This window comes from Ascaphus truei, chromosome 4, assembly GCF_040206685.1.
Source record: "Ascaphus truei isolate aAscTru1 chromosome 4, aAscTru1.hap1, whole genome shotgun sequence".
Taxonomy (NCBI): domain Eukaryota; kingdom Metazoa; phylum Chordata; class Amphibia; order Anura; family Ascaphidae; genus Ascaphus; species Ascaphus truei.
This window is the reverse complement of record NC_134486.1, coordinates 99,063,983-99,091,606: the sequence shown is the minus strand read 5'-3', so window position 1 is coordinate 99,091,606 and position 27,624 is coordinate 99,063,983. Positions and strand designations below refer to the sequence as shown.

Genomic DNA, 27,624 nt, shown 5'->3' with positions numbered 1-27,624 from the left:
AATTCCAATATTTTTAATTATGATTCCATAAATTATTTTAATATACACCCATTTACACTAGACACACAGAGTGCTTTCAAGAGGGATCTCCTTTTTCTCGTTGTTCAATTGACCCCTTCTCTCCCAACTTGCACCTGTGTCTAAATACATGCCCTTGAATGAAGTTGAAGCGAGACTGCTATCCCCATCTTTCCCCTTTTCCCTACATTTAGTTCCTTCGAGAGTAGCAAAAAGAGAACCAGACAATAATGCGTATGTTCATCTGAATGATGCTAAATGATTCGGGGTCGTCCTGTGTGCCTCCTTTCTGACAGCACGTTTTCTGTCACCATACCACCTTAACCTGTTTAGCTGATTGAAATTTAAGTGCAGTTTGCATTATCGTAATTAACATAATCTCAGAGCCATTATGTAGTCAATCCAGCAGCTGCATGAAAAGGAGGCGTTCTTTTTATATTTTTGGTCTGTCTGTTAGATAAGGAAATTGTTGACTGCGAAATATCCTTATCAAGCAGTTGCAGCTGAAATGATTTGGCAGACGACCAATAACTTGACAAGAACGGGGATTAGGAGGAGAAGCTGTATTTATAATATATAATGGGTTTCGCGCTACATATGGGATATGATGATGAAGGTAATTGATTGTAAACAATACAGATACATAATTGAGTCAAATCTTTTTTGTTACTAAAGACGGTAAAACAGCAGATCTTAGCTAGTTTCCAGGTTCATTTGGCAGAGAGATAATGGGCGTTATTCCTCCTTTCTGAAGATGACACCATCAGTGATTTGCCATATTTGTGGCCACCTTGACCTGTTCTATCATGTCCTTTGCTAATTTCCACATATGTGAGTTTATCATGTGGATTGATGCTGATTACTTAGGCTATTAGGATTCAGGGATCATTCTGTGCAACATTTGGTACATTCCATAATTCCCTTACACATATGATACCAAATAAAATGATAAGATCTCCAGGTCAAAAATTCCCTGAGCATGTGCAAATATCATGCGTTTTTGAGAGTCAATATGCACAGCACAAAATGTAATCATTATATATATATATGTATATATACATATATATATATCTCAAAACAGCAGGTACTGCACACCTATATACAACATTGGCATAGAATGGCGCGTGCACGCTTCATAGGAATCAATATATCCGAAATAGTTATCCAGATGTTGTTAGGTGTTGCCAAATGATTGCAATAGATCTTTTGTAGCTACTAGTAATATGGTTTGTGGTTTAATGAGAAAGAACAAAGCTTATAGATGGGAGACCATGTAGTTCAGCATGTTTGTGACATGTTTGTGATCCACTCATAATGATCTCCCTAACACGTTGTTTTTCATTAAGAATTTCTTTTTTTGAAGTGAAATTTCTTTGCTGGCACCTACAGAGTTTTGATGGGAAAAAATCTTGTTGCTTGTAACAAAAATGTGTGATGGAAGTAACGTCATGGCCTGGTGATCGCCGCGCATGCGCAGAAGCGGCCGCCGGACTCCGCGCATGCGCAGAAGGGGATGACGGACTCCGTGCATGCGCAGAAGGGGCCGCCGGACTCTGCGCATGTGCATAACGGGCCGCCAGACTCCGCACATGCGCAGAAGGAGCTGACGGACTCCGCGCATGCACAGAAGTGGCCGCCAGACTCTGCGCATGTGCATAACGGGCCGCCAGACTCCGCACATGCGCAGAAGGGCCAGGCGGACTCCACACATGCGCAGAAGAGGCTTACCAACGCCGCGCATGCACTGACGGGAGGACACACACCCCACACACACCCTCCCCCCCCACACACACACCCCTTCTCCACACCCCACACACACCACTGTTACTAGAGCAATTCCATGTGAGTATAAATATAGAAGTGCAAATAGCTACAAAATGTGAAATGTACCATTTATAATAAAAAAAGACTGAAGTGGAAAACATGCACGGTGTGTAAACATATAACACATGAATTCTATATAGAGTAACAGAATATAGTTACTGTAATGATTATAAAAAACGAGGGGGTGTGCCGAACACGCGCTTTCTAAGTCAAACTTCTTTGCGTTTTGTCACTGAAACTGTGTGTTGCTTTTTATGATTTACATTGAATGAAAGACTTTTGAGAGTAACGGCATTTAGATACTTTAAAATCCAAAATATATGTACCTTACTTTAGTTATCATAAGTCAATTATATCATGTATTCCAAGTGATAGTATGGAAATTTCAACACAAAAATACATCAAATAAATTATACTCTCAAATCTCTTTCATGGAATTAAAAACATCACCATCACAAATACAATTTCTGGGACATAACACAAAGAAGTATCACTTACAATGCGCGTGCTCAGCACACACAACTTGTGTTTTGTGTAATCAGCAATTCACTGTGTATCTTTTGCTTTAACCTACCATTTTTTATTTTTTTTACCAGTTTGGGAAACAGAGGGTCCCGAAGCTGAAACGCATCAATGTCAGCTCCTGGGATCCCCTCAGGCCTAAGATGCATATGGGTAAAAGTAGTGTGTTGCAATCCTGTCCAGGGGAAACAAAATGGCAGTTACATTTCCAGCGTTTAGTGGGCCAATAGGAAGCCACGACGTCATCTGTTGCAGCTTCCTACTGGCCCATGTGGCTCTGGGATTTTGAATACCAGGAATGTACTGGCGCTATTTTTCCGGTCTGCGAGTCTGCTCCGTGAGACTCCCTGCTTCCCGTCCTGTTAAAAAAAACAAAAGCAAGAGGGAAGCCAGTTGGGTGGAATTGCTGCTTGAAGTACTGTAATTCTGTTTCATTAGAAGTTGAAATAACAATGCATATGATGATGTCTGTTCTGTGTCTGTTGTATGTTTTATCACTAGCACTGCAAATTGGGGTCTAGGTATCAAGGACATGTTGGAGAAAAACAAGGGCATTTTCACCCTGTATCAAAGAATTCTGCCCCGTCTACCCCATCTTTCCCCTTGGGGAGTGTCAGTAGGAGGAGTTGGGGAGGAGTTGCATGGTGCACAGATTATGAGATGTATCACATTTGTTTTCCCTTTTATCTTCCCCAAAAATCTTCCATACTGTATACTTACTCCTTATAAATTTTTGCATACAGTCTGCACTATGTCCGGTTTTCTTTTGGTCATTACTTAAGGTACCCGAGTGCACACTTATACTGAGGCTAACATCTACCCTCACCACAGCTGGTGGATTATCACCGAAATATACAATTACGTGTACTTATTCCACCTCACATTTGTGAGTATTCTACATATAGACTTTAAGAAAACTTCCTCACTTTTTATTCCAACAATATTGCACCATAAGATCTTTTTTTCTATTTTCACATGTTTACTCTGAGAAGCCCCTGTCGGTTGCCTTTATGGAAAGGGAGGGTGGGGTCAGCGAGGGAGAATTGGCAAATGTAATTCTGAGTTTAAGGGAACCCCACAAGTTACAGGCGAAAGCCAATATTGGGTTGTGGTTTGGTCTAGACCTTTGCTGAGCCAGGGAACTTCTTTAAGTTCTATTGGAGAGCAGATACAGTTCTCCAACTCAACCCATCGTGTATCAGTCAGGTCTGAGTGCTGATTAGTTGTTTGTTTCACCTTCTGTAACATTGTTAGGATCCGCCCTTTTACCTATCACTCTGTAGATAGCACGCTAATGCATGCTCTCATTCTCTCCCTCTCCGCTACTGCCACCTTCTGTTATCTGGACCTCCTCACGGGTCTCTATACAGGCATACCCCGCTTTAACATACGCAATGGGACCGGAGCATGTATGTAAAGTGAAAATGTACTTAAAGTGAAGCACTACTTTTTTTCCACTTTACGATGCATGTACTGTACTGCAATCTTCATATACGTGTATAACTGATGTAAATAAGGCATTTGTAACCAAAATAAATACAGTAAGCTTTATTCAAATAAAATGAATGGGAGCAAGCAAATAGGTGAGAGGCGCGCACGCGGGTCAGTACTGTATAGCAGCTCTCTCCTTCTCGCAGTCTCTCTCTCCTTCTCGCAGTCTCTCTCTCCTTCTCGCAGTCTCTCTCTCTCACTCAGTCAGTCTCTCAGTCAGTCTCTCTCTCTCACTCTCTCTCTCTTTCTCACTCAGTCTCTCACTCTCACTCACTCACACACTCACTCACTCAGTCACGCACTCTCACTCACTCAGTCACGCACTCAGTCACGCACACACATGCACACACACTCAGTCTACACACTGTCACACACAGTCACTCAGTCACACACTGTCACACACAGTCACTCAGTCACACACTGTCACACACAGTCACTCAGTCACACACTGTCACACACAGTCACAGTCACACAGTCACACACAGTCACTCAGTCACACACAGTCACTCAGTCACACACAGTCACACACAGTCACTCAGACACACACACACACACACACACACTGTCACTCAGTTACACACTGTCACTGTCACACACACTGTCACTCAGTCACACACACACACAAGCAAAGATTGCAGCAGACGATCTTCACCTCCCCCTCACTGTTGCTCGTAGTTCACATTACATGCAAAGTTTTGCAGCAGACAGGAGCGAGCTCTGAGGAGGGAGGAGGGGGGAGGAGGAGGGAGGAAGCAGAATCACGGGCTGCAGTAAGTGCGGGCGGAATTGCTGGTTAAGCTGCTGATTTATGGAGCTTGGGTGCCGGAGGAACGGAGACAGATGGGAGGGGGAACAGAGACAGATGGGAGGGGGAACGAAGACAGATGGGAGGGCAGAGGGAACAGGGAGATCGAGCATGAAGGAGGTTGCAGGAGTGTTGAGGTGCGCACGCCGCCCCCTGGTGTCCGTACTCGCGAAGCACGCGTACGTACACAGGGGGTAAGGTGCAACAAAAAAAAATGTACGTACTAGTGAGTGTACGTAAAGCGAGTGTATGTAAAACGGGGTATGCCTGTATTTTACAATCTGTACAAAACTCTGAATTCATCAAAAAATACAAGAATTCTCATTCTCTCTCGGAGATCTGGCTTGCTTCTTATAATGGAAAAAAAAATTCCGTTCTCCCTGAAATTTGCCGTTATCGCTATCATTGTAATGAAAGTTCACCTTATATGGCAATGGCCGAAAAACGCACCTACTGTAGGCACAACATTTTCTCCAAATTTACCGCGGCTTTGACCACCACAAAAATTGCAGCAGTTATTTTTAATGAAGTTTGCTGTTTTGGGGGTGACATTTGTCAAATTTTGCCTGATGGGCAAAATCCTGAAAACAAATTTCATTTCTCTACTACAGTATGTACTGTACCTGCTCTGTTCCTGCTCTATAGTCTCTGTCCCACACATTTCTCCTGCACGTCTGAAATCTTCCTCTCATACAGTACTACTGTCTATCATTGGAACTCTCTACCGCTCACTATCCGGCACCTCTCTCTCTCTCTACCTATCTTCAATACCCACCTGAAAAGTCACCTTAACATTCAAGCGTTTTCCATGCAACCACATGTCCGAATGTCTGCACACTTAACCCTCTTGACCTTGCACTATAAAATGTGCCTTTCCCTGTACTCCTTTTATCTCTGTATGTCTCTTAACACACCACTTAGATTATAAACTCTTCCGGGCAGGGATGTTTTATGAGCGTACGCCTATATGTATTATTATTCTCCCTCCTTTATATCTTGTTAAATATTTCATTAAAGTGCTCCATACATGCTATTAAAATAAAATACAAGATAATACAATACAAGTATATGTTGTCAACACAAACTTGTTACCTTAATGGGGGCTTTGTATGAAGCTTCTGAACAGTATGTACCTGTTTTTTCTGATTATGCGTATGTGAAAAGTAAAAGTTATTAATCAAGTTTCTTATATTTGACCCCGATCTGTTGCCCGGATTGTGCGGTCATATTGTCCAGAGAGGTCACACACAAGACACCATAAAATGTGGAATATTATCATAAAATCCACTGTATGGGTTTTATGCGACAGTAAAGCAATCTCTGCAGTATGTTGAAGCTATAAACAAGCCATATTATTAAAACGCGCATTTACAATCTGATTTCAGGTGGCTATTATGCCCATTCATCTGTGACGTATATAAAAAAAAAATGTCATATTTTATACAAGTGTACGTTTATAGATATTTCCAAGGGCAAGGGAGGATGATTTGTGGGAACAAACCCCTGCTTTATTGTTCCTTCAGGGTCTCAGTCCTATTCCAGCACCACATTCTGCCTTAAATGCCATCATTTCCAGTACATTTCATCTGACTTCAATCTCTTTTAAATCTCCTCTGGAATGAGAAATTGTTAAATGCGGCAATTGTACCTCGGCAAGTCCAAGGGGAATCCCTGAAGTGGCACAATATTCTCACAAACTACTGCTAGCCAAGGTTGATTTGATTCACTCTTTCTATTCGGACATTTAATGGGTATTTAGATTAATGTGCCTCGGATGGTAATTTAGGGCAACTTCAATGTTAGTTGAAAAAACGAAAAAATTGGCTGTCGAATGTTTAAAAACTGTTCATCTCCTTAGTGTTTCTATTATGGCTTCGAATTCAAGCCCCTCTCCTGCAATACGTGTTATTAATGTACAGGTGGTCCTTGCTATCCGTCAATCCGTTATCTGTTTAGACGGGTTATGCGTCGCCAAGATAATGCATTGCGCGGAACGCGTTATCCGATGTCGGAACAAATTATCCGCCGCTCGCCGGCGCAGATTAACATTGGATCTGCAATCCGACGATCTGCAATCCGACGGCGGTTTGCGGGACGGATTCCTGCGGATAACCAAGGGCCGCCGATTTTGCTTTACAATGTATCAGTTACTTATTTGTGGTGGGTATGAAATGTATCCTGTTTGAAATAGATTATAATATTCAACACGTTCTTACAATGTGGAAAAAAGATTTCCTACAATGTATATGATGTAATTCCACTATATTTGTCATTCTGCTGGTTGTCTGTATGTTGTACCCTGACAGAAAAGAATGTAGATAAAGCTGTAGCTGATGTTATTGCCCCTGTTAATGTGGGAAAAGGCACACACAAAATGTGTTAACGCCGGTGTGCTTTAAAGAGAGATCACACGAATTACTATTGTTTTTAAAGGTGCACGTGTTACCACAGCTTTATGTATCGTGTTAACGCAATGCCTTGTGTAAACAGGTGCAATAACGTCTGCTACATCTGTACCTTCCTTGTTCCCTGGTGCAACCTTCTAAGAAACGTATTTCAAATAATGCTACTGTACACTGAATTGTGTGAATCACGCAGACGAAAGGATTCCATGCTGAACAATAGCTAAGATATGGAGCTGTGGGGCCACCTAGTGGTGACCTGTATGAAATATTAACACTATTAATGGAAGAAAGATATATAGTAGGGGGTAGATCTACAGAACTCCATTAGTGACTTAACGAGGCGTTAACTTCAGTTAACGTCTCGTTAAATGCTAATGGGGATCTTCAAAGCTCCCTAACAAGGCGTTAAGTGCTGTCTTAAGGCATTTGTTAGTGCTAATGGTATGCAAAAGTAGTGTGGACCATCTCAATGCATACCTACAGTAGTCTGTTAAAGTTAACATGGGATTTAACTCAATGTTCTTTGAGATCATGGTTATACCTGGTATTAGGGGCTTCTAGCACATAACACCGGGTATATGAACATGTTTTGGCCTTGTCCAGGGTTCTGAAGTGGGACACTTTGGCTTCGGCAACCAAAGTGAATACCCTGAACTAGGACACACAATTTAGCCAAGACGTGTGTATTAACCCCTTGTAAGCCATAGTAGCGATGAAGGCATGTATTTTGCATGCTTCTATGGTCACTAAGGTAACCAAGGGATTAATACAAATACCATAAAATCCATTGTATGTCATTGCGGTACAACCACTATGGTATACATGGGGTTAACCACTCCCCTAAATCCCCCCGAGCAGCCTAACTTTTCTCCCTGGGACACCTAACCCCATAACCCACCCCACCAAACCTAATCCCCCTCTACAGCTCTAACAACTAGCTCTACTAGCCAAAGGTGGCTAATAGGGCTTATTACCAACATCAACACATTATACAATAACACTTCAATGCCAAAAATCACCATTACACATATATGAATATACAGTACAGTCATGTGAAAAAGATTTATTTAACAAAAATAAAGCCAAAATGGAGAAGCGATGTGTGAAAAACTAAGTACATCCTTACTGCTTTCATAGGAATTAAGATGCTAAGTAGCAGGCAGGTGCTGCTAATCTAATGCCCTTGATTAATTGATCATCAGCAAGTGTGACCACCTCTATAAAAGCCGAAGTTTTAGCAGTTTGCTGGTCTGGAGCATTCAGGTGTGTGTTAACACAATGCCAAGGAGGAAAGACATCAGCAATGATCTTATACATGCAATTGTTGCTGCCCATCAATCTGGGATGGGTTATAAGGCCATTTCCAAACAATTTAAAGTCCATCATTCTACAGTGAGAAAGATTATTCAAAAGTGGAAAACATTCAAGTCAGTTGCCAATCTTCCCAGGAGTGGACGTCCCAACAAATTCACCCCAAGGTCAGACAGTGCAATGCTCAGAGACATTGCAAAAACCCAAGAGTTACATCTCAGACTCTACAGGCCTCAGATAGCATGTTAAATGTTAAAGTTCATGACCGTACAATTAGAAAAAAACTGAACAAGTATGGTTTGTTTGGAAGGGTTGCCAGGAGAAAACCTCTTCTCTCTAAAAAGAACATTACAGCATGGCTTAGGTTTGCAAAGTTGCATCTGAACAAACCACAAGACTTCTGGAACAATGTCCTTTGGACAGACGAGACCAAAGTGGAGATATTTGGCCATAATGCACAGCGCCACGTTTGGCGAAAACCAAACACAGCATATCAGCACAAACACCTCATACCAACTGTCAAGCACAGTGGTGGAGGGGTCATGATTTGGGCTTGTTTTGCAGCCACAGGACCTGAGAACCTTGCAGTCATTGAGTCGACCATGAACTCCTCTGTATACCAAAGTATTCTAGAGTCAAATGTGAGGCCATCTGTCCGACAGCTAAAGCTTGGCCGAAATTGGGTCATGCAACAGGACAATGATCCCAAGCACACCAGCAAATCTACAACAGAATGGCTGAAAAAGAAAAGAATCAAGGTGTTGCAATGGCCCAGTCTAAGCAGACCTCAACCCGATTGAAATGCTGTGGCTGGACCTTAAGAGAGCGGTGCATAAACAATTGCCTGCAAACCTCAATGAACTGAAGCAACATTGTAAAGAAGAGTGGGCCAAAATTCCTCCACAACGATGTGAGAGACTGATAAAGTCATACAGAAAATGATTACTTGAAGTTATTGCTGCTAAAGGTGGTTCTACAAGCTATTGAATAATAATGTGTACTTAGTTTTTCACACATGGCTTCTCCATTTTGGCTTTATTTTTGTTAAATAAATCATGACACGGTGTAATATGTCATGTGTTGTTGTTCATCTGAGGTTGTATTTACCTAATTTTAAGACCTGCTAAGGAACAGATGATTGTTATTATGTCCTGATATGCAAAACCATGGAATTCAAAGAGGGTATACTTTCTTTTTCACATGACTGTATACTGTATATATACACATGAAAACACATTTAAACGGTTAAAATTAAAAGCGGTTAAAATTAAAAAAACAATTGAGTGACAATGTGGCTACCTAGGCTCTTTCAAGGAGTGCCACTATGGCACTCAATGGGTAGCTGAAATAAATAATAGACTCCCCCGTCTACTAGACGATTTCCATCTTCTGGGCACTGAGCCCCCGCAACAAATCCACACAAAAGGGTTGATGCCCAACCATTAAAAAAGCATTCAAAAGGCCTGATAGTCAAAATCCATAAAAATAAAAATAAATCCCCAATCCAGCACAAAAACAAAATAATGGACATGCCTGATGTCAAAATTAAACATAAAAACACTGAAAAATCAAAAAGCCAAATTAATCCATCTGTAGCCTAGTGACAATAGATCCTTAGCTTGCCCGACACTCTCAATCCTCTGTTGCTTGAAGATTCTTCTTCAGTAAGTATTTCTTAGAAAATCTTCTTTTCTTCCTCTTTTCTTGTCATCTGTTGCTTTCAACGTATTCTTATTTTCTTCTGTCTTCATCTGATGCTGCCAACGTCTTCTTTCTTCCTCTACCGGATGTGACCTTTTACAGGGCTGAAACAAAAGACTGGTCTTAGCATGAAACATCTGTCCCAAACTGTGATGTCATAATTGAAAAACAGCAATCACATACTACATGTGATGCAATGACCTGTCTTTTGTGACTGCACCCCCTGCACGCCCTATAAAAGGCCTGTGCTCTCACAAAGGACTGAAAGTTGCTGCAGAGGCCACATTCGGTTGTAGAAGAAAGACGAATGAATACGTGGACAGCATCAGATGAAGACAAGAAAAGAAGACTTATAAAGAACAAACAGAGAATGGAGGGTGTCGGGCAAGCTGACGATCCATCGCCACGGATGGCCGCGGATTACAAATTGGCCTTCGGACTTGGATTAATTTGGCTTTTTGATTTTTCAGTGGTTTGTTTTGTTTATTTTTGTTGTCGGGCGTGTAGATTATAGGGGGGTTTTTGCTGGTTTGTTGGGGATTTTTTTTAAATTTATCGTTTTTTTGGTCATCGGGCCTTTGAAATGTTTTTTTATGGTTGAGCATCGGCCCTTTTGTGGGAATTTGTTGCGGGGGCTCGATGCCCTTAAGATGGAGGCCGTCAAGTAGGATGGGCTATGTCTATTATTTATTTCAACTACCCATTGGTGAAAACACTTAGCTGGTATGGACCAGACTACAGGAGAGGGTGGTGCTACCAGAGTACCTATAAGGTACTGTACAAAAATAGCAAAGGGATAGATAGGCACATCAAAATTATGCAAACACTTTATTTTTTGGGCCCAAAGTTTCGGCTACCTTTTGGAGCTTTTATCAAGCTTTTATCACTGGTATCTTATCCCAGTGTTAGCTGGCTAACACCACACTAGCCATATGCAAATGAGATGCCTAATGGCTATTGCTTTTACATATATTTAGCTTTATGGATCTCTGTTAAAGTCAGGGAAGCTTAGTTGCCCCAACTGAACGGAGCTTTGTGGGTCTACCTCTCAGATGGGAACTACTGATGGAACCCATAGTACATTTAAAACCATCATAAGATTTTATCAAGGTTCCACCTCCCTCGCACTTTTTTGTTTTACATGTTTCCCATAACCCAATGATTTAGTAAATATTCTTCTCCATGTCTCACCATTTTCCTGAAAATGTATCCAGAGTCTGCTAATGCATTATACATGAGAAGAACATAGCTGGAGCATCATAGCAATGTTGTCCATATGCACAGAACAAAAATATCTGCTGTATAGAAGGGCTCCTAGATGTAAGGCTGAGGAGGCCATTCTCTGGAAGACCCTGCAATTCAGTTAAAGCAGCAATCCCGCTAAATCGTTTGTTTATTTTGAACACATTTTTTTTACAGCATTGGGACCAGGGAGCTCTATGAAGCTAAACTGTTATTTTTATATCTAGGTACCCACCATTTCCTAAGATACTTAACAGTGTAGTGACCAGTGTTTCAGCTGCCTGAAGGAAAGGGCTGCCTCAGACTTCACATGTCAAAGACGAGCTCCTCGTACTTCCCCCCAAGCCTTGCCCTACTGCCCCCTTTTACATTACTGTTGGAAGCACTATTGTCCTGGAACAGGATTGTTTATTTCTCTGTATTGTTCCTGCTCTCAGGCTGCCAGCCCTCCCCAGCTAAATGTACATGTTTTCCCTGCTCTGAAGCAGCCAGAGCTGTGTATATTGCAACACACAGTAGTTGTTACAAGTAATCCCCTTTTACACAGCCCACACAGTTGCCCTGGCAACCTACCAATACTCACAGTTGAGATTGGTTTAGTCCTCCCCCCCCCCTGCTTTATCTGCATATTGCTCTGCCCCTTTGTGTGTTCCTTCCTTTCCAACAAGCAGCCAAAGTGAGTAGACACTTCTTCCCCCTCAGAAAGGGAAATCCTTTTTACCTTCCCCTCAGAGAAGCACTTCTCCATAGCAGGACACCTTCCTCCTATAGGTTATTCTCCTGACAAGAGAAATCTGCTATTACAATCCACATATAGAACTTTTATGTTTCTGTTAACTCCCCTCAATAAAGTTGAAGAAAATAGAAGGACTTTATGTTCTTTAAAAGGGGATGAGTTAAGCTACATGGACTTACTCACATGCTACATATGAGCCTGGGTCCAGAATAACTATCATACACGTATCACCAGCACGCTGACTAGGTGTCACATTTGACTCCTCCTTCACATTCACAATATAGCTAAAACATGTCACTTTGTCCTCTGTAACATTGTAGATACGCCCTTTCCTCTCTTGCTCTACTGAAAAAACTCTAACACAGGCCATTATTCTATCCCATCTCGACTATTGTAACCTTCTACTGTCCGGCCTTCCTGCTTCTCCTCTGTCTCCCCTACAATCTATCCTAAACGCTGCAGCTAGAATCACTTTACTCGTTCCTAAATCTGTCTCAGCGTCTCTCCTACTAAAATCCCTCTCCTGGCTTCCTATCGTATCCCGTATTGCTTACAACACTCTCCTCCTCTCTTTTAAAGTTTTACACTCTTCTGCCCCTCCTTACAGCTCAGCCCTAATTTCTCACTATACACCTACCGGACACTTGCGTTTTGCTCAAGGATGTCTTCTCTCTACCCCTTTTGTATATTAAGCCCCTCCCGTCTTAAGCCTTTCTCACTGACTGCCCTACACTTCTGGAATGCCCTTTCCCTCAATATCTGACATGCACCCTCTCTATCCACCTTTAAGACCTTTCTTAAAACACATCTCTTTAACGCAGCATTAGTTTAGCTCTGTGGCTGATACTATACATCTCATAGGCACTGACATTGACCCCTTGCAGATGCACTTACCAGAACACCCTCCTCCTGTCTCTGTAAGGTCTCCCCACTTACCACTTAGACTGTAAGCTCTTCAGGGCAAGGACTCCTTTTCCTAATGTTACTTTTATGTCTGAAGTGCTTATTCCCAGAATGAGTTATATTATTTGGTCACGTGTATTACTGCTATGAAGCGTTATGTACATGGATGGCGCTATATAAATAAAGATCTACATACATACAGTACAATATGACGATGTCATCTGGCGGGTCCCGCGGGCAACAGGAAGTCATGACATGACCAAGCTACAATATAAGGCAGTATTTAGTGTGACTTAAAACATCCAATTGGCTACAGTTTCTAAAGAAAGGAGACTTAAGAAACATGAATATTTAATAACCTTCACTGACAGGCCCTAAAGTCTCTATTCCCCAATACACTGATATAGAAATAGCCACTGTGAAGAAGAACTCTCCTGAGGGTTATTTTTGTGGGTTACAGTGTGGAAGGAGCAGACAACATAAAAAATTAAAAAAATGTCAGACATAGAAGCAACATGTAAAAGCCATGTGATTACTGATTATGTAGATTTTTAGTGAGCATTGGAAATTGAAAATATGTATATTCAGGTTTAAATTTCCAAGAAAAATACAATCTGGAAGGGACTGCACCAGTAATGGGATTTCCAAAACTACCTTGATATTTCTCATGCAAATTAATTATTTTCCAAATAGAAGTTCACGGATACCTAATTTTTTTTAAAGTAAGTTGGCCAAACACTTTGCATAAAGAACAGTTCTAGCTTTGGCTAATCCCAAAATAATTTTTGGTAGAATATTAAATCCAGTATTTAGGAGCTGATTCAATATGCCCTGAAAAAATCGATCGCACTGCTATTATTCAAAAACTCCCATTGACATGTCTGGGAGTTTTGAGTTATTTGATAAGCCCCGGAGAGACACTGTCACATCTTGATCATTCCGCAAAATCATAGGAAGGTCACAAGTCAAAGCTTCATGTTGACAGCCTTTCAGTAACCAGGATTGATTGATTAATATCAAAAGTGTTAGAAAACAACTTTCCATTGCATGAGCTACACTTTTATCCATCGTGCACTATCTTAACCTATATTTGTAACATTTATAATAACCTATCATGTTTTACACTTCTTATTAAACAATGTATCACACAACGTGTGTGCAACCTATAACAAAAAAACAAACAAATGTTAAGATGACACCATTTTTTAAGGTGAGCTAACATACATTTTTGTGCACGCCTCTTAGACCAGCTAAATGTAATTGAAGCATGTATTGAGAGAAGAATATCTGCAACAGATGCAAATACAATTGATGTATAACATTATGATAATAGGAAAAAACCTGGCGCTTACCTTAAGCTTAATATATGAGGTGTGCTTACAATGTGGCAGTAAGTTAGACCACGGCTCTATGACAGATGCTTTGAGCCAGCATGGAGTTCCCCTCTGCTGCAACCCCAGGGAAGGGTTAATCCGGAACCCTTTTAAAGATATAGAGACATACAAGCAATGGGGGAGCGTGGGATTAGAAAAACATTTGACAATAAAAAACAATAAAATACAATAAAATTAATGTGGTTACAACAATATTGCTGGGGGTTGGTGAAAATATTAAATACACTTACACGGCCATGTGCAAGCGGACACGGTAATGTGGTTTCTTTAAGCAATTCCAGTCACTCCCAACAACAGGTAATGGTGGTTTAGAGGGTTTTGAAATAAATATATAAATATATCTGTACTCACACGGCCATGTGTGAGTCCTTGCAGGAAATTGGTAACTTTGGGGTTAAATTAACCCATCTGCATCTCCCCCCAGTGTAGACTCTTCTTTGTTTGCAACCAACGTGGGATTCTAACTCCAGTCTTGGGCATCAGATGGGGACTCTCCCCAGTGGTGGTAGTAGGGGGGGGAGTAGGTAGAGAAAGTGAGGCACGTTGTCAGTGGGGTTTAAAACACATTTATTAGTTTTAAAAGCAATTGGTACAACAAGACTCACATACATACATAGTGGTTGGCCCCTGGCCTCCTCGTTCAGTCCAGGATACAGTTTAAGCAGCCGTTATTGCCAATCACGCGTCCGTGATGCAGGAGGAAAAAAAACAAAACTTTTTCTCCTTATCTGCAATGGCTGCCTGGTTGATCCGGCTACGGGAGCCACGTTGGGCCAAATTCAGCAGGAACTTTAGAGCTACGCGTTTCGTCGAATCATCGACTTCCTCAGGCTCATATTCTTAGAATATTCTCAGAATATGAGCCTGAGGAAGTCGATGATTCGACGAAACGCGTAGCTCTAAAGTTCCTGCTGAATTTGGCCCAACGTGGCTCCCGTAGCCGGATCAACCAGGCAGCCATTGCAGATAAGGAGAAAAAGTTTTGTTTTTTTTCCTCCTGCATCACGGACGCGTGATTGGCAATAACGGCTGCTTAAACTGTATCCTGGACTGAACGAGGAGGCCAGGGGTCCAACCACTATGTATGTATGTGAGTCTTGTTGTACCAATTGCTTTTAAAACTAATAAATGTGTTTTAAACCCCACTGACAACGTGCCTCACTTTCTCTACCTACTCCCCCCCCTACTACCACCACTGGGGAGAGTCCCCATCTGATGCCCAAGACTGGAGTTAGAATCCCACGTTGGTTGCAAACAAAGAAGAGTCTACACTGGGGGGAGATGCAGATGGGTTAATTTAACCCCAAAGTTACCAATTTCCTGCAAGGACTCACACATGGCCGTGTGAGTACAGATATATTTATATATTTATTTCAAAACCCTCTAAACCACCATTACCTGTTGTTGGGAGTGACTGGAATTGCTTAAAGAAACCACATTACCGTGTCCGCTTGCACATGGCCGTGTAAGTGTATTTAATATTTTCACCAACCCCCAGCAATATTGTTGTAACCACATTAATTTTATTGTATTTTATTGTTTTTTATTGTCAAATGTTTTTCTAATCCCACGCTCCCCCATTGCTTGTATGTCTCTATAACATTATGATAAGCTTATATAAACTCTGCTTAGCTCACTTTGCTCCATAAAATTGCTTCTCATGTTGTTCATTTATAGTGTGATATGTTGATGTTTTGAGATGAATATTTTAAATGACAGTTGAGTGTCAAAGTGACCAGTCTGGGAAATTGAAAAATTCTGTGCTACACTATATACGTAGTCTAGTTAACATACTGTAAGGTTTCATGTTTCTAAATACTAAAGATATTGGCCCATAGTTGTGCAACAGTCTTCTGCCATTAATACACCTTTGGGTGCTTGAAGACACCTTTGTAGCTTTTCCCAGCATTGGAAAATGTTTTATGGCAGGAGACTGCTTAGTAAATACGGTCCAGTTTTTTCTTACTGTGATTATTCTTATTTTTTTAGATATTTTAAATATCATAAATACATCCTTTTATACAGCACAATAAAAATAGCTGATAATTACCCACTGTGCCGTGTTTTAGGTATGTAAGTAATACACATTGTTGTTTTGCATACTGGATATTTATATACCCGCAACATTTCTTTTCTTTCTTACAGTTCATTTATGATGAGACCGTTTCCTGGTAAGTACAAGTATTTTCAGAATATTTCCATTTAACTGTACATGGCCATGTGGTTTTGCATAATCTAGTACTCCAATGAACATGCCTATGAAAAGTTTACTTTGATGGATGTATCTGACAGCACCATACTGTACTCCCCCTTAATATAACTAATGCAATGGTTTACTGGTGATCTTGTATGAAACCACATTTTTGAGGCTTCTTTGTTCACTAGGACAGTGTTATATGAAACATTTGGGTTTCCAAGGGTTTCTTGAAAAAATTAGTAGTGGCGGATATTTTATTTTGCACGACCCAATCATTTTATTGTGCCATATTTTTTGTATCTAATAATTCCAAACTGTTATTAAATGTAATACTGTAATGTTCTGGAAGATGAAAAATAGAGGCGCTTCGGTGGTCTTTCAAAAGTCGTACATGTAATACAGTGCGCTCCATGATACCGGCGGTTCCGCATTCAGTGGGACTACTTTTGCTGTGCACCTGTGGCGTTTGTACTATTATATGATGAGTGCACCCTTACTTGGACTAATACTGTAATATACATAATATAGAAAGCTATTCTCTTGTCTTAAAAATGATAAGTACTACTGGCATTTTTACACACATATGATATTTCAAGGCGTTCCACTGAGTCACAATACATTTTAAAATGCTTCTGCAGTTCTTAAAAGGTTGACAACCATGGTACTAGAGTGATGGAGAGATATCATTTCTGAGAAATTGTGGGTAGCACCTTGCAGCCAGCCTCCCGTTTTCTGAGTATTTTACAAAGAACTATAGAGGAGGCATATGTTTCTGTTCTGTATATTTTATTAAAATGAATTATTAAACATATTGTTCAAATCAACATATTAATTGCAGCTTGCATCCTTCCTCAGGACTCATTGAGCACACTGTTGCTATGAATCCGAGCAAGTCCTGAGGTCAGCAGTACCTATGACACCTTTGCACAAACTTGTTCACTGTGTTGCTGCTGTTCCTTTATGACAACTAATTGAGTAATGACTCCAGCATGCAGTCATAATGACATCTGCGTATTTTTCACCAATAGCTAATGTGACTGGAACCTTTACAATAGGATGATATGTGCATAGAAAGGCTGCATAATCACCTGTGTTTATTTCAAAACAGATCATATATTTTGTTTGTATTGTTGTATTTTTGATGTGGTAAAATAGGCCACATAGATTCTTTACAGACAATGATGCCGAGATGTGAATGAACATAAAATCCCCACTGAGCAGCTACACTCCATGTGAAGATCAACATTGCTGATACATTTCTTGTTTACTTTGCATCTGTTGTGTAGATCGCACTGGTCAAATCTGCAGAAGTAACTGAAAAATACAGTTAAAATAAAAGCAGAGTTTGTGATTTACGTGAAGCCGCACATAAGATGTCACTCCGGTAGAAGGGGGGGAACAAAAACGTGAGCAGCACCAAATAAATAAAAAACACCTACTAAATAAATGGTCGCTACTAGCTGCTCTTCCTACATCCCTAACAGCTCTACAGCAATAGCTGCACATGGAAGGAACCCTACTATTGTGCTGCTCCTGTCACTCACGAAGAGAGAGATCTGTCTAATAGTCTCAACTGTGCTTGTGAACTTTTTGTCACTCTTTGTTTTATTTCACGTTTTGCCAGACTTTACAGGTCTAAAAAGGAAAATGAAATGAGTCTTTGATGCTGCAGGCGTTCGTGACGTTTGCAAGACTCAGAGATCCAAACCCCGGGGATAGGGATTGAGAGACCATGTATCCCAGCTTTACTGATGGCATCAGACATAGGGGGATGTTTTTCCCACGTTACGTAATGTATTCCTCTTTAGGATGAGAACCGAGCATCAATAAATGTAATGGGGCAATAAAACCATTCTCCAACTTCTGACATCATCAGTAAAGGCGGAAAACACATAGTAAAGTAAGTAATCTGATTGGTTGCTTTATCATGTGACACTTTTACACATGGTATAGGACTGACACAAACCCTTCCATATGGCTATATGTTTGGCTATTATTATTCATCTTATCGTTTATTTATTAAGCGCCACCATAGGCAGGTAGCTGTTACATGGAGGAGGTTTAGGTGGGTGACAGGGGTAGGTGTCCCGGGGTGGGAGGATAGACATCCTGTTGGGACGGTGAGACCTGGGAGGGATTAACCTCTTAACTACCACAATGGTTAGCAAGATATTGCATTGCAACGTGTTACTAGCCTTGATGGCATGCAACAGGTAGGTAGATAGGATGTGGTGGGGAATATAAACACTAGTTACAATAGCGACTATCGATGCATGCATAATGCATCACTTCATGACTACTGTGGTTACCAAGGAGTTCATAATGCAAGCCTTTTATTATTGATTATGCCAAGGATATATTACAATCGACATATACCTGGCATCTGCGATAGTGAAGACAGAAATTAGCAAACAGTGCGGGGGGAGGGGGGTGTTATGAGGATGCAAACCCTGCAGCACATTTAATGTTTTTGTTTTGTTGCTTTTCCTAATGTTTGAGTGCAAATTATCGGTGGTCTTCCTCTCAAATTGTGAATATATCATTTTCATTGAATAGGGTGATGTGCAATAACTTTTTGGGGGCCAAGAGATCCGGAATTTGTTTCCCATGTCCTAGCTGCCTTTTCTGAGTTTGTTGAATTATTTACAAAATATTTTACCAGGAAACAAAATACATTGAAGAGTTTCCTCTCGTTTTCAAGTATGTCCTAGGCACAAAGTAAAATTAGTCTCTACACAGTATGAAACAAACTGGACATAGAAGCACCCCGTTTCTTCTATTACTGCCACAGGTGCTCTGTCTTCCACATTGAATGCGGATTGCATGCAGGAACAGAAGATGACACGTTCTCCACTGGATTTTTGTGAATAATAGTGCTGGTTTATTGAAGGATTTACATTTCATTCCTACTTTGGACCTTAATCAAGATACAGAAAAGTCTTGTAGCATTCTCTTTGTTAAATTCAGTCATTAGCTGGTTAATTTCCTTCTACAAATTTATCACTAGCGGCCTTATCTTCTCCACTTTAATATTCAGCAAAATGGGTGTTTTCCACGGTCAAATAACTATCACCCCCCATCGCTATCACTGCCTAGCCTAACTTTTCATTAGCAAATAACGTTTACCTGGTGCGTGCTCAGAAAGTCAAGAAAGTGTTTTGAGAGAAAGAGCAGCTCAGTGAGTAAAGACTCAGACACTGACTGGCACTGAGTTTGAAGCACGGGAATCTGGTTCAATTCCCGGTGTCAGCTCATTGTGACCTTGGCAAGTCACTTTATCTCTCTGTGCCTCAGGCACCAAAAACATAGTATGTTAACTCTACAGGGCAGGGACTGTGTCTGCAAAATGTCTCTGTAAAGTGCTATGTAAAACTAGCAGTGCTCTACAAGAACATGCTATTATTATTATTATTATTATTTTTCTGTAGCTGGCAATGTTTGGCATCTACACCTGTTGTAAACTATTACTGTATCTCTTGATTTCTTTACAGGTGGGAGTCCTTGATTCTAGTTCTGATGTATGCTGTTTACATTCTTATAATGAAGTAAGTAAAATGTGACTGGGAGCGGTTTTCAGCACCCCATAGTGATAATTAGGGCTCACCCTCTCCAAGTACAGCTAGGCCAATAATTCCAATAAGAGATGATACGACTTCTCCAGTTAATATTAAGGATCTCTACAAATTATCCAAGATAGATATTCTGGTCAAATATCATATCCAAATTTTAAGAAGTGTAGGTTTTTAACCTGGGATATAAATCTTAATCACAATGTGCACGAGTATTGACATTTTAATCTTTCATTTCTTTACATCAGTGTATATTTTGCCCCGTGGGCATCAGGTTAAGAATGTCTGCAGCCATTTGACTATCCTATCTTTAGGACAATATAAACTTTAATGCATACAGCTTTATCTCAACCAATTCATTATTTACTGTACTCCTTCATAATAGTTGCAATGTGTCCAATACAAAAACTAATATCAATGGCGCTTACCAGGGCCCAGCTGAAGTGCCATGTTTGTAAGAAGAGAACAATGGTGGTCTTGGAGAAACTGAGAGAATACAAAGTAAAAATAGAAAAATAAATAACACAGAGATAATAGGTTACCCAAGTCCCAGAGGGCAAAACAGTTTATATATCATAGTCCAGTTCTATGGAGTTGACGGGCTTCTTGAATGGGGGAATCGTGATATATATGCGGAAATCTAGAAAATAGAAATGCAGAAGTGCTGCTCCATAGTGCAGATCAATTTAATATAATAAAACAAGTCAAAATGCACTCACAAAGAATTATTGTGTGATTGAGCAACATCAACACAAAGAGGCACTGTAAATTGCTCTGTTTCAACCGTGCTCACTTCATTCTCCTGCTCAGGGTTCAACTGATATACAGTACAAATGCTTCCCATTCCCGCTGTAACGTTACTTCCATGTTGTCTACAAGTGCCAATATAATACAAAAACTTCCTCCTAGTAATGTGTCAAGGACTGATTTCTTTTCAACGCTCATCTATTCCTCCCAATGTTTTCCATCTCATGCATAGTCCATACTTATCCAAACTTATCAGCATTTTAATTTGTCACAGCAATAAAAATATGACCGCATTACAAAAACTCACATGAATGGGGTTTTTTGTGTGGTTACAATTAAATACGGATACGCTTTCCTTTTGTTCACACAATGGGTTTGTCACACTTTTATCAAAGGTGCAGTCCTACAAAGAATCACATTGAACTAATGATAGAGACAGGGCCGCCAACAGCGGGGGAGAAAGGGTACTGGCGTCCCGAGCCCCGTGGGTCAGGGCGCCGGTTAATTAGATAAATTAGATAAAAAAATTTAAAAATGGCGGCGATTCCCCCACGGTCCCGGCGCGCAGGGCCCGCTCTCCCCCCCCCCCCCGCTCCCAACGTGGGATGGAGGGGGAAGTACCAGCTCCTCCTGCGGCGGCCCCTCCCCCCCCCCCCCCCCGCTAGCCAACGTGGGACGAGATGGAAGTACCAGCTCCCCCCCACTTTCCCCCACGGCCTGCTTCCCCCCACGGCCTGCTTCCCCCCCCGCGGCCAGATTCCCGCTCTCCCCCCGCGGCCAGATTCCTGTGCTCCCCCCGAGCCCACCTCCCGTGCCCCCCCCCTAGCCCACCTCCAGCACCCCCAAGCCCACCTCCCCTCCGGGCAGCTGCCGCGGGGATATCGGGGGCAGGAGGGGAAAGAGTCCGGCGGCAAGCTGCATGCACCCGGTCAAGGTAAGTCACTGTCACCCACCCAGTCACTGTCACCCACTGTCACTGTCACCCACCCACCCAGTCAGTCACTGTCACCCAGTCAGTGTCTCCCACCCACCCAGTCACTGTCACCCAGTCAGTGTCTCCCACCCACCCACCCAGTCACTGTCTCCCACCCACCCAGTCACTGTCATTCACCCACCCACCCAGTCACTGTCTCCCAGTCACCAAGTCACTTTCTCCCACCCACCCAGTCACTGTCTCCCACCCAGTCACTGCCACCCAGTCACTGTCTTCCATTCACCACCCACCGTCATTCACCTACCCACCCACAGTCAACATTGACCCACCAACCGTCATTCACCCACCCATCGTCATTCACCTACCCACCCGCCGTCATTCACCCACCCACCCACCCACCCGGACAATTGTTCCGGCTCTCCCCTCCTGATGGTGCCCCCCCCCCCCCCCCCAGTGACAAGAATGGAAGTGATGAGGTTTACACTTTCGTTCTGATTGTGGCGGTGAACACTTTCTCTCCCTGGCATACGAGTATTAATAGTAAGATGTATCCGGTATGTCATTAGGACCGATGTTGTGACGCCACTCATGATGTACCAGGTACATCATGAGGGTAGCGTAATGGTTAATGTGAATTGCCACAAATGAGTGGTTGTGTTGATTGAGTTAAGTTTATTCTTTCTGTGTTTGTGCTGTAAACCTTGTCAAAACCAAGCAACATTGAGAGCATTACTGCCAGAACATTTGGTCATAGTTTTCAGTTGAGAAGGGGGCTATGTTATATGCACTAAATGACAGTGTCTGTTTCCTTATTCAGATTCAACTCCTCTATACACCAATGCTTCGAAAAGAGGACAAAAAGTGCAGCAAACACAGCAAATGGATTAGCAAACAACACAGAATTAGATGACAACATCAACTGTGATGCAACGGTGGTTTTACTTAAAAAAGGTAATGGTTACGTAATGTGTATGTGCATAGTGACGTGTAGAAATATCATACAGGTGCAGTATGATCCTTCTCATGTTTCCCCTAAGTGTAAGGTTACAGCAGTAAGTAGAAGGAAGGTGGGAGAATGGTAGTACCTAATATGTGAGCATGCTGACCCGACACAGAAATCGGACATGAACACGTTATTTAAAAATATATTTTGTAATGTTGGTCGGTAAACGACGCAGAGACTTTGATGTCCTCTTGCTCCTCACTTTGTCTGGTGTCACTCGGTGCTTGCACAGGAAAATCCTGATCTCTCACCCACCCTCTGACAATGGTAGGTAGATCTGAAGCACATCATTGATAAACACTCCAAACTTTAGATCCCCTGCTGAAAAAGAAAATGAAAATGTCTCTTAATTTCAAAAGAAACCAGTCATTATTGTTTTTTTTCCTTTAATGATAGAGTTTGGGTTAACTATTTGTACTTATTATTGCTGAAATCCAGAAACGTCAACCCTATGGAACCATTTGAATAAAGTTTGGGGTTTGGGATGATATATTGAGTTAGGAATTAATTGAAGTCTTCCAACATTTCTACAGCTCGATGATCTTTTCCTACCAACCTGAGAAGACAAACAGGAAACCATGTCTGTGTTCCACATGATCTGGGCCCTGGGGATCACGTGTGATGATAGAATCCCTGGAGATGCTCATCGCTCGTTGCTAAATCTGGCAATACTCATTTCCGATTGCTAATTCTTTACTTTTGTGTACAGGAAACTTTCATCGCAAAACCTCAGTGATAATGGTAGATGAGTTACTGTCTGCATACCCGCACCAGCTCTCCTTCTCTGAGGCTGGGCTAAGGATCATGATCACTAGCCACTTTCCCCCCAAAACCCGACTTTCCATGGCTAGTCGAATGCTGATCAATGAGGTTAGTTGCTTGAGTCCTGATGTCCTACAGCATTTTCAATTGTTAATTTGTAGTGAAAACTCTGCAGGGGCATTCCGCTGGGGAGTTTGGCAGGTACATGTATAGTACGTTATACCTGTACTGTATGTGCATATCATAATTTTTTTTTTACCTTTAATGCATACAGTAAGAAGCATTGGTATCATAATGTATGTCACATATTTACAGATGTCTCATAAGATGTAATTGTAATAATTGCACAGCACATCTGAATTTACCAAAAATTTATGACCTGCACACATCCATCTCCTTTTTACGTTTATGTATTTCATACCGTTTTATACATTTGTCTGTGTAATGGTAGCTGGTGGTACAACAATGATTTACAGGCTAAAAGTGATAGATAGATAGATAGATAGATAGATAGATCGATCGATAGATAGACCCCCTTATAACGCTGTGCTTGGGGTCCAAAGAATCACATCGCGTTATAAGCGGATCGCGTTAGAAATAATGTACAATTGTATGCATTGTACAATAAAGTATTTAAGATACCAATAATCGTGTTGAAAAGTATTCATAAATACGAAAATTGGGAGCCACACTTGCATCATGTTATAAGCGGATTCGCGTTGTAACGGATCGCGTTATAATGGGGCTTAGATATATATATATATATATATATATATATATATATATACACTGTATAGCATATAAAAATATTACTTGTGAGCACATTCACATGTGTTAGAAATGTCTGCAAACCTGCCCTTCACCATTATCGCTTGGCATGCAGCGCTTCCACTGCAGCAAGGGATTCTGGGAAATGACATGCAAAAGTCAATAAACCCACTCACAGACAGACTGTTTCGACCTTGTGGGTCTCATCAGTGTGAGGTTGGTTGTACTGACTTTGCAAGGTCGAAACAGTCTGTTTAACCATGTAATGTGGTCTTGAGAAAAAAGGTGGCACTGTATGCTCATTTGCATGTAATTTCCCAGAACCCCTTGCTTGGTGAAGGGCAGGGTTGCAGACCTGTCTAAGACATGTGAATGTGCTCACAAGTAATATTTTTATATGCTATATGCTATACGATGGAGGGTTTTTAGTCACCTTTTCACCCACTATAACTTAAATAATGTGTGTGTGTATGTATATATATATATATATATATATATATATATATATATATATATATATATATATATATATATTACACATAAACAGTATAGTATACACATATACGGTCTTTATATATGTGCTCAGTGTGTTTTTAGCCCATATATACAGGTGCGCCGACGAGTATTCTAAAACTTGCCTTGGAAATTCTGGGGCAATATCCAGGTAATGCTGCCAACATTTCAGTGAAATTTCTGCACAGACTAATGGCTCATCGGATTAACACAGCGGGGGTCCCTGGCAGTCCCATTCAAACTGAAACATTCAAACTGAATGGGACTGCCTGTGACCCCTGCTGTCTTAATCCGATGGGCCATTAGTTTTTCTGCAGAAATGTCACAGAAAATGTTGCAGCATTACTGGGGTATTGTTGGTGATTGCCCCAGATTTTCCAAGGTAAGTTTTAGAATACTCGTCGGCACACCTAGGAGGACTGTTATAATCCACATTTGTACTATTGTCTTATATGAACACTTAGGCCCAGATCCATATCAACACTTAGGCCTAGATGCATAAAAGGGGGCTAAGATTTAGCACGCTTTTACTCCCATTCATATGTATAGAGCCTGAGGGGTGCTACAGCTTGGAACCCTTTTGTGGATCTGGCCCTTCATGTATATTTGGTAACAGAGGAAAAGAAGAGATTGATGATTGGGGATGATCTGCATCAGCAGGGAGATTGTGGAAGACTGCTAAATCTGCAAAAGTTCATTTACTGCAATGGGTAGGGTCTTTCCTTCCAATTCTATCACCAATATGTATCTGATTTACTTGTTTTGTCTGATGAGTAAGTATGTGGCTCTCTTTTCCAGAGGCAGAGATTAATAAACAGCAGAGCCTATGCTAATGGAGAGTCTGAAGTATCCATCAAGATTCCAATTAAACATGCGTTAGAGAATGGGACAGGTCCTGGGAATGCTACAGAGAGAAATGTCAATGGGACCAGAAGGGATGAGGATGTTGCTGAGGCTGATAATGAGACTGAGAACGAAAACGAAGACAATGAGAATAATGAGAACGATGAAGAAGAGGAAGAAGAGGATGATGATAATGATGGGCCCTTCACTCCGTTTGACATCCCATGTAAGAGCCAACTTACTTTTTTAATAGAAATGGGATGGTCAATGTAGTTACTATGCTTAGGCAATGGTCTGGGGTTGGGTTAAAGTGTTAGGTGTTCATAGTACACCTTGACTCATGAATATGTTCAGATGTATTCAGCTTTATCGCCATCTTTATCTTGCTTATTGATAACATTGAATATTGTGTTATAACTCAGAATATCAGTGTTTCCATAGGATTCAGTGGCAGTGATACCACAGAATATCCCGAAATATCCCACCATAATGCCCCAGAGGTTAAATTAACCCTGGCTACCTATCTGTTTATATTTTTTCATTTCACAAGAACAATATTGAAATATAGGGTGACCATATTTTTTCTGGGCCAAACTGGACCAAATTTCGTACATACGCGATATATATATATATGTATAATCCAGCACACAGAACTTCCACTGCAGCAAGGAATTCAGGGAAATGACATGCAAATGAGCACACAGTGCCAACTTTTGCTTTAAAACCATAAACATGGTTCCCTATAGGCTTTTCACCCACCATAACTTAACTAAGTATGGTAAAACCATCCCTTGCTTCATTTTTGCATAGACAGTATAACCAACCCCACACTGAGGAGACCCATTAAGGTCGAAACAGCTGTCTGTGGGTGGGTTTACTGGCTATGCATCTTAACCCTGGCTGTGCTCAAAGCTGTGACCATGCAGTAAGCGTAAGCCTATAGGGAACCATGTTTATGGTTTTGAAGCAAAAGGTGGCACTGTGTGCTCATTTGCATGTCATTTCCCAGAATCCCTTGCTGCAGTGGAAGCGCTGTGTGCTGGGTGATAATGGTGAAAGGCAAGGGTGCACACCTGTCTAAGACCTGCAAATGAGCATACAGTAATATTTCCATTAGCTATATGCTTTGCTGTGGAGGGTTTTTGTCACTTTTTTTACCCACCATATTTAACTAAGTATATATATATATTTCTTTTTTGGAGTGACTGCGACCTGTGCTCCCTCTGGATCCTTCGAAGCATCTGTACATTGAAGGGAACTTTTTAAAACGAGTTCCCACCAGAGGTTTTTGAGCATTGATCGTATAACAATTATATTTAAATCACTTGACCACTATTAATTGTGTGTGTGTGTGTGTGTGTGTGTGTGTTTTTTTTGTTTTTTTTTAAGGCGTGGGTAGTACAGAAAAAAAAAGAAGGGGGGAAGTGTCTGCAATGTACAGGATCAGAAAACAACATACTGTATCATAATTAAACATCGGTCACCAGTATTAACATTCGTTCTAAAAGAGTAAATCATTGATACGATATGTATTTCACATAGTTAATACCTGAATCAAGGGCCCAACATTGCAGCTGTCACCGTAACCCCATTCAGCCAGGTAGTATTTTTTAAGTGATTACAGGTTATTGAATATATTTTACCAAAGCAAGCCAGTTTAAAATTAAATTATAATGATCAACATACCAAATATGACTGAGTTTACTATGTAGTTTTTAGTGAGTAAAGTGAAAAGTCTTCCCTGCGGATATTTTTTATCGGTGCCTTCTTAGGAATTGATGGAATTCCATATTTTATTGTGTGGGTGCAGCTATTTAAAAGGCCAGCAGATGTCAGTAGTATAAAATATAGACGTTAGGTACAGTACTGTATAAAAGTACAAGAACTTCTGTTGTGTAAAGTAACACAGGTGGCTCCCAAAGTCTGCCCCGGTGGT

At 41.1% G+C, this 27,624-nt stretch overlaps 1 protein-coding gene across 1 annotated transcript in view; it reads left to right on the top strand.

Moving 5' to 3' along the window:
* SLC24A3 (solute carrier family 24 member 3) overlaps positions 1 to 27,624 on the top strand; it is a 488,027-nt gene that overhangs the window by 417,501 nt on the left and 42,902 nt on the right. Inside the window, exons 8-12 of the mRNA XM_075596259.1 lie at positions 16,498 to 16,523; positions 20,041 to 20,094; positions 22,617 to 22,750; positions 23,512 to 23,672; positions 25,644 to 25,914. Of these exons, the coding sequence (XP_075452374.1) occupies positions 16,498 to 16,523; positions 20,041 to 20,094; positions 22,617 to 22,750; positions 23,512 to 23,672; positions 25,644 to 25,914 (646 nt within the window). The remainder of the gene's footprint in view (positions 1 to 16,497; positions 16,524 to 20,040; positions 20,095 to 22,616; positions 22,751 to 23,511; positions 23,673 to 25,643; positions 25,915 to 27,624) is intronic.